Raw genomic sequence first — 8,348 nt, forward strand, 5'->3', positions numbered from 1 at the left:
GATGGAAAATGAAAACCATATTCATTTTACAGGTTCCACAGATTGTATATGCTATGCAACAGTGGGCATCGTTGATCCAGAAACATCAGCATTACACATTATTGTAGGTAGGTATTTGCCTCACATTTCACTACCTTGCTGTCGAGTTCATTAGAATATTCAGGAATCACTCATTTCTCTGTCAGCTTTTTTTACATATCTAATAATATAGTTCAAATATATAGGATAGGAGCTCATATTTACTTCCTGTAGGTAAAGGCGCTGCAGACCACACACAGCACACATGCACCCATTCACCGCGCTGCTAATTCACAGCGTGGTGCCAAAATTTGACACAGGGAGATCCCAGTGTCAAAAAAACCACCACTAAAAAGCAGCGTAGCACACATGGCAGCAGAGTGCATCACCAGAAACAGAGCCTGGCCAACCAGAACCATGCTCTGAGCACCTGATGCCCCAGGAGCTCCCTGGGACCCACTGCTGCCCCAGGAGCTCCCCGGGACCCTAAGTAAGGCTGCTGGGGCCAGCACAGGTGCTGGCCTCAGCCTCTCCTACCCCACCCAGGTCAATTGTGTGGAACAAAAAGCAGTGGCACAAATGTGACAGAGCAGTGGGTCAATGTGCTGCTGCTATTTCTCCCATGGGAAACATGCCCCTCATGTGCACGCTTGTCTGGATGTGCCCTTAATGTGCTGAGTGACACATTACATCAAGTGCAAGTGCAGTTCAGAGTGCTTAGCAAACTTATCCTTAAGTAAATCTTGAAGTTTCTACAAAAAGGAAGTCTTTTAGACTCTCCAGCATTGAGAGATGAGAGCAAGACATAAACTATGAAGAAGGCACTAGAGACACCAATACTGTCACCAGTGTCAATACAGAGAGCTGACCCAATATTGAAGTACCTCTTTGTACCAAGATACACCTCCAAGGAACCACCTTGGAACTAGCCCCACATGTAACAACTCCACATGCAAGAAATACATTTCTTCTTGGCCATGTGCTTTTCATTGGCACAGGAGTTGCAACAACCCTGACACAATATACTTTATAAGAAACATCTGAGACTTCAAGCCACTCATAGTTCCCCATTCAAAGACTAGAAAGAATCTCCTATTAAACTGGAGGAGTCCTATGGCTGGATCCCAACATGCCCTGAATCAGACAGTAACACATAAACAGAAGTGGACAAATGAGCCACAGCCTGTTCATTATATGTTACGATTTACTACTGTAGTCCTGTTGAGTGCCACTTTCCCACAAGTCTTGGAGAAGAGCTATTTAGCATATCTTAAAAAGAAAAAGGGTCTGGCACCATGGGCGTCAGGACTCCCTTACCAGAACCAAAGGGACTCCATTGCAAGGGAGAGGACTTGATCAGAAAACACTCTGGTTCCTCTTTCTACCAAAAGGAATAATTCCTTGGAGGAGACTGTCACCTCAGCTCCAAAACCAGCCATCAATAACTGCAGAGCCTTGCACAACCTGCTGTTAATTGCTGAGGCTATGCTGTCAAGTTCATCTTAAGAGCTGGAAACAATTGTATGTGCATCTGGGACCAGGGACATTTGAGGTATCTGTGATCCACACAGAGACCAGTTTGACCAAGGGGACTCCAAATGATAGACCTTAAAAAACTGGACCCCTGTAGAAGGGTGATTTATTCATCAGCTTCCCTTTTTGTCTCCCACTATATTTGGCCACAAATATTTTCTGATGTGGGAGAGGATAGTTTCCTTCATACTCTAAGACTGTGTTGATGGAGTGAAAGATTGACCTACTCTCTAAAACAAAAAGAAGATGCCCACCTATTCCTACAGTAGCCAGCCAGAATGCCTGCCCAGAAGCATGCCCTTTATACAACTGCCCTCTGTTATGCATCCCAGTGACAACAGGTTTGCTGGAGGTCTCAACAGCCAAAATCAAGACGATCCTAGAATTACCCTCCAGGAATCACTTCACCTCATTCTGTCAGGTGTGGTAAGAGGTGGCAACCTAAACTATTGCCATTCCGAGGGGAATGTCATGATAGCAGGCATTGCTAGTATGTGGAAAAATGGGCCATCATTGGCAAGGAATATGAAGAGCAGCAAATTAAATAACAGTGGGAAGCTGCTCTCGTTACCCAAGGCTACTTCCTTCCTACTTCAGCTGCATAGAGCCTATGGTAAGATCCATGCTCTCTGCAATGTCTTGAAGAACTGCAGATGTGGTAGGGCAAGTAACTGTTTTCTCTGTTGTATTTGAGAAATGATTTATGACTTGAAGACTACAGTGTAATGCTTAAATATAAAGGACTGAATTTTACAGGTGATGTTAATATTAGTATGTTCTGCTTTTTTGAGTGCTTAAACACTGGAATTCTAAGATTTTGTCCTGCAGTATGTTGACACTAATGGTGCTGTTCATTGTGTGTAAAGTGAAGTGGACATCTTTGAAGGATCAGGACCCTAATGTGCTCTCAACGTACTATAATATTTTGTCTAAATTAGTATATCTCTATTTTGTCTAAAACAGTAAATTAATCGCTAAATTAATTACAAAGTAAGCGAATTACTAAATACATTTGGTTAGGAGAGAGACCTGACAAAGAATGTCTGCCATTGAACACTTATTTAGCTTTATCACTACTACAGAGTTGGTCCAATAAAATATATCACCTTACCTCTCACATAATTTATGGACCATCTTGGCTACAAAATCACTTACATTACCATCAATTTATGTAAACATTTATATTTAAGACTGGCATGATACAATATAAATATTAAATATAACAAATCAAAATAATTTGAACAGCTTACAAAATGGTAGAGTTCAACACGTTGCTGAGTTTGTAAAGATATGGCTTTGATCTGCTTTCACGTAACCAATTTATTACTGTGTTTTCCAATGCCCCATTGTTCTTCTTTTGTCTTCTTTTTCTTTTTCAGTAATGTATGACAGGACTGTCCAATTTCAAAGCCGTGGGGGGCCACATGAGACACTGGTTGTGGGCCACACACTGAGGGCTGCATGTCACAGAGGATGCACGCTGTACATGCTCCTGGTACCCCTGCCATGTGCAGCCCTTTTGCTGCATGAGCCGTGCAACCCGTCCCCTCCACCACTGCCCTGCTACTGTGGGAGCCTCTCTACCCCTGTGGCAAGTCCTTTATCCCCATCTCCCTACAACTGCCATGCAGGAAACCCTCCTCTCCAAACCCACAGTGTCCTTAGTGCCTGGGCAGCGAGCTTATGGCACCACATCCGACTATGCTGCCCTGCCCTGAAGACCCTAGCTACTCCTGCAGAAACAGGAGCTGTGGCACCTGGGCAGGAGCCCATAGACCAAATGCTAATCCCTCACAGGCCAAATACAGCTCACATGTCTGCTAGTAGAACAGCCTTGATATATGGATTAGTTAGGCTTTGAAAATGTTTCTCTTCCTGTTTTATGTATTATAAGGTTGCTATCAGCAAAACAAAATGTCTGCTGTGTAAAATTAATATTAAGTTTGCAGTTGGAAACAGTGTAAACTTTGGTAAAATTGGAGTTTCTATTCGTAATAGGTGACTGTCAGCCTTTGGATGTCTCCTCTATACATCACAACAACACATTTCTGAAATACTCTGTATCACTGTTGGGTTATGGTTTTTATGGAGATATATTAAAAGACAGCGAAAAGAAGCGGTGGATGGGTCCAATGAGATATGACTTTTCAGGTAACTTGTGCAATTGCTGTATCGTCTTTTAGAAAATCTAAAGATTATAGATTACCTAAGCATACTTCCGCGAAGCTTCTCAAAAGTTACAGTCTGTAAATTTCCTATGGTAGCACCAAACACATTGGATTTCTTAAAGATAATCTTGTCTCTTGTGGCACTTGATAATGGCGGAGGGGTGGCATTAACAGCTCTCGATTCAGGCCTGCTGAAATACGTGACAGTTCTGTATCTAAATCCTGTAGCTGGCTTTAAGACCCTCCACCTATGTTTTTATTATTCAAGTAAAGACACAGAAGACAGGTGAAGGGGAAACATATTTTACCCCTCACCTAGTCTAAAAGATACAGAATAACAAACAGCTGTGGAGAGAGAAGAATTATTCTTGCAATTCCAAAAGAAGGAAACAGAGAAGCAACAAAGGGTTGGATGCAATGGAAGCTTCAAATGACTAAAAGCTATTGAATGCTTTTTTTTAAGGTTTCAAGACATTTCTCTCTCATCAATACTATGAGGGAACAGTTTCTTTTCAACTGGCAAAAGGTACAGTGGGATCTCCAAGAGATAAAGAAAGCTGTAGAACAGGGTAAGCTCATATTTATCTGTGTATATGTGACACACTGTTTGAAAGGGCTCAAAAATGAAACTTACTGTACTTTGATAAAGTACTCATTTTCATTTTCTGCATGACTTAACAAATAAAAGGGATACACAATACAAGATTTATTTGTTTTGTAAAAGAGCAATTTTGTTTTTTCAATATCCAAAACATGCTCAAGAAGAGATGAGGTTTGTAAAAGAAGTGATGTTCACTGGTTATCAAATAAAAGACTTGATTTTACTAGGTAAGTAGATGGAAAAAAATACACGAAACAACCCCAGAACTGGCTTGCCTTTATCTTTTATTATTACATGCATTACAAAAATGTACCTACTGACAGTCTGACACATTGTATTCCACCTTATTAAATGAAACAAAATAAAATAACATAGTGCTCAATTACAATGAGATGCTCAAGGGAACATGTTGTGTAACCACTAACAAATGGCAGGTTCAAAAGTCTGATGGCTTTAACGAAGGAAATAATTGTATTTGTTAGACATTTTCAGCCAAACAAGATTTTTTTTAAAGAAGCAGCTTTTCTTAACTGTTTCATTTTAGTCTGGTAACATCAGTCATCTTGCCAGCAGAGAGATAGTGACATATTTTCACCATAACTAATTATTCCTGTAGCTTGTAGACTTAAGATTTTTCCATGTTTTTTTCCTTTCCTGCTTTGAGATGACAGATGTCCTTAACCAATTGCTCTGATGCACTGTATTTACAGGAAAAGCTGCATTACCTGGTACCTTACAAACTAGCATGATCTATTAAACAGCATGCCGCCTTGTAAGGTAAAAGCGAAACTGGAAGTGCCCACCATAGCACTTCTGGTTTCACCAAACCCCCACAGCCCGGGGCAAAGCAGCCTGCACTGTCAAGCTCCCACGGCCTGGGGCATAGCAGCCTGTGCGGGGCCCCCTCCCAGTCCCCTGGCACACTGATGCAGTGGGAGGGGCTGTGACGCGGCAGGAGCGGCAGTGGCGCACCCAATGCGGCGGAAGAGGCAGCGGCCCGAACAGGCAAAGATGCCTGTTTGGTCCTCTCAGATAACCGGCATATTTGGTTATCCAGCACCCCTATTCCCCATGGGTGCTGGATAACAAAGCTTTTGCTGTACAGTGCACTGGACCACAGTCAATTAAGTCTGCTGGAGCATGCTAATTAGCACACCCCAGCAGCCTTGGCGTCTCATGTATTCAGCATCCATGCACTCCAGAATGGCAGCAGGGGCACTTTAACTAAAGCTTACTTGATGAGCATTAGTTTAAAGTGCCCCAGCCACCATTTTGAAGCACAGGATGCTGAATACACGAGATACTGTGGGTGCTTTAATTGGAGCATCTTCTGAGAGCCCCTCTTAATTGAAGACACCTTTCCCCCTTTTTCCTCCCCCCACTCCTCCCACCCAAGCACTTGTAAAGATACCCTAAGGTTCCAGGACTGCAATGTCTTGAGTATGAAAATAATGTTACTCCTGTTTGTGGTTCTGTTTATAGGAGTTCACCATCTTTTCAAGTATTACAAGATGACTTTGGAGGCCAGGAGACTGATTTTTTATTAAGTCTTTACAAGATTAGGACCTAAATTCTATATTCTGCTCCTACTGAAATAAATAACAAAACACACACTATACATAATTAGTAGCAGATTGGGCCTGTAATATAATCACTGGTGTCATTTTATTTATTTGCTGATTTAATTTTGTTCAATAACTTTTTGAATAATTGGACTCCAACATTGTTCTGTCTCTGTCAATGAGCATACAGTTAAATAATGCGTGCGACTGACCATGCTGTTCAGCACTAATGCTCCTAATTATATTATATGATAAATCATTCTTGTTTATTGTGGCTCTGTCCATTTCTAGCAGCTGACCTCTGTATAGGTTTATAAATCTGGTTCTGAGGTAAGAGACTTGGATCTTTTAAGCTTAGCTAGTAGAGTGTTATGAAATCAGTTATAACAATTAAACAACCTTGTAAAAGTTAAATGATAGTTTCCAACTAACTGACAGGAATGAAAAGTTTTCTGACATGAAGTTCAAACTCTTCCTCCCTTCTGGCACTACTGCTAATTTGGCTTTCCCAACAGAATAAGTATTAGCCAGGTTTTTATGGTTAGCGTCAGAGGGACAGATCCTGATTCTTCACAGAATTGCTATAAAATAAAGGAGGTTCCATATGAGTGCATATTTCCATCAGGGTGAATCCAGCTGAAGGAATGGGGCAATGATATGCTTAGATCTGGGGCTTGGAGGAATACATTCATGCATGTTTGCAGCCCTGTTATGTTGTCTGAACTCTAGAAATCTAGGTATTCATTACAGATCTCATGGGATGACTTCAGTTTGTGCTCCCTAGGCGAAACCAAACAATTGTAATGTCATTTTTTGGTAGTTTAATTGAGTAAAATAAACTAGTGCAGTGATTCTCAACCACAATACTAGAGCACCTTGGGATGCCTTGAGATCCTTTCAAGGGTGTTAAAGGGTGCCACACAGTGTTAGCACTGTTAAACATATAAGTATGATTCACAAGATAAACCTAGAGATTTCAAATAGAAACCTGTAGTTGTGAAATTTCTGAGTTCTTTGCAACAGAAAGTCTGTTCTGTTATTTTGGAGTAGTCAAAAAAGACTGAAAATGAAGAACCAGTATTTTCTGAAGGATGCTTCAAGTCTCAAAAGGCTGACAACCTGTGTATGTGTGCACATGTGCTACTGAATACCACTGCCTTAGAGAGTGTGTGTGTCCCTTTTATGAGCCAGCTGTTTCTTGCACAGATCTGTTTAGTGTAAACTGAAGATACAGAATTTATTGCAACACTTGTCAGTTCTTAATGATTAGCATCTGTTCTCTCAGCCAAAAGGAATTATGATTGTTGGCTTGAGGTAAATCTCACATTTTCTAAATATGTAATAAATAATTTACTAGTTAGAAAAACAAACATTTTTTCATCTTTTAGGTGCCACATTTGCAGGCAAACTAAGCAACTAGAAGAGCAACAGAAGAACTATGGATTAGAACATAAAGGTAATTTATAAGAAAGCTTTAAATAATGTACAGACAAGGTTCTTTGGGCAGAAGGGTGTTTGTACCCAAAAGCTTGCAAAGAAAAACATTTCCAGCTACAGCTGCTCTTCACTTAATGTCGTAGTTATGTTCTTGATAAATGCAACTTTAAGCGAAACAATGTTAAGCAAATCCAGTTACGTCACAGTGGTCACCTACTAGCAGGCTGCAGCCACGCAACGTTATAACTGAACATTGCGTGTCTTTAAACGACTATGTTCTGTAATAGATCAGTGACATAATAATGAAACAACATTAACTGGGACAACGTTAAGTGAGGAGTACCTGCATTTAGTTGGTCTAATAAAAGATATCACCCAAAAAGATATCACCCAAAAAGTTGGTCTAATAAAAGATATTTACCCAAAGAACCTTTCCTGTCTATGTCCTAAGACCGGGGTGGGCAATTATTTTGGGTGGAGGGCCACTGAACAAGTTTTGGCGAGCTGTCAAGGACTACATGGGTAGCCCTGCCCCTTGTCGCCATCTTGGGACTGGAAGTCCCACCCCTAACCCCTGACCTTTGCCACCAGAGATCTCTCCCCTTGTCCCCTCCTTCCCCCCGCTCAAAATACTCCTTTTGGGAGGGGAGGGGGTTGCCATCTTAGAACCAGGAAAAAAAACATCCTACACTAAATGTCTAACACCTACTATAACATATTTTAATTTTATTACAAAATTTTTTTTGTCATAATTTGTGTTTACATACTGTATACAGAGGTGATTACATAATAACTCAAAATAAATTCTTAGTCTTGTATATTGGGGGTATATGGTAGAGTATGGGGGGGTGGGGTTTGTGTATGTGTATGATGGAGTGTGGGTGTGTATGATGGGGTGTGTGTGTGGTGGGGGTGTGGGTGTGTATGGTGGGGTGTGGCTGTTTGTGGTGGGGTGTGAGGGTATAAGTGTGGTGGGGTGTGCATGTGTTGGGTGTGGGGCGCGTGAGGATGGTGGGGTGTGTGGTGGGG

General features: G+C 41.3%; 1 protein-coding gene across 1 annotated transcript in view; it reads left to right on the forward strand.

The window, feature by feature from the left end:
• The window catches only part of CERK (ceramide kinase), a 56,451-nt gene that overhangs the window by 30,283 nt on the left and 17,820 nt on the right, over positions 1–8,348 (forward strand). The window contains exons 7-10 of the mRNA XM_019509321.1: positions 33–107; positions 3,550–3,702; positions 4,183–4,288; positions 7,271–7,338. Coding sequence (XP_019364866.1) covers positions 33–107; positions 3,550–3,702; positions 4,183–4,288; positions 7,271–7,338 — 402 coding nt within the window. The remainder of the gene's footprint in view (positions 1–32; positions 108–3,549; positions 3,703–4,182; positions 4,289–7,270; positions 7,339–8,348) is intronic.

Source organism: Gavialis gangeticus, unplaced genomic scaffold (assembly GCF_001723915.1).
Source record: "Gavialis gangeticus isolate Ggan-Ray unplaced genomic scaffold, GavGan_comp1, whole genome shotgun sequence".
Lineage (NCBI taxonomy): Eukaryota > Metazoa > Chordata > Crocodylia > Gavialidae > Gavialis > Gavialis gangeticus.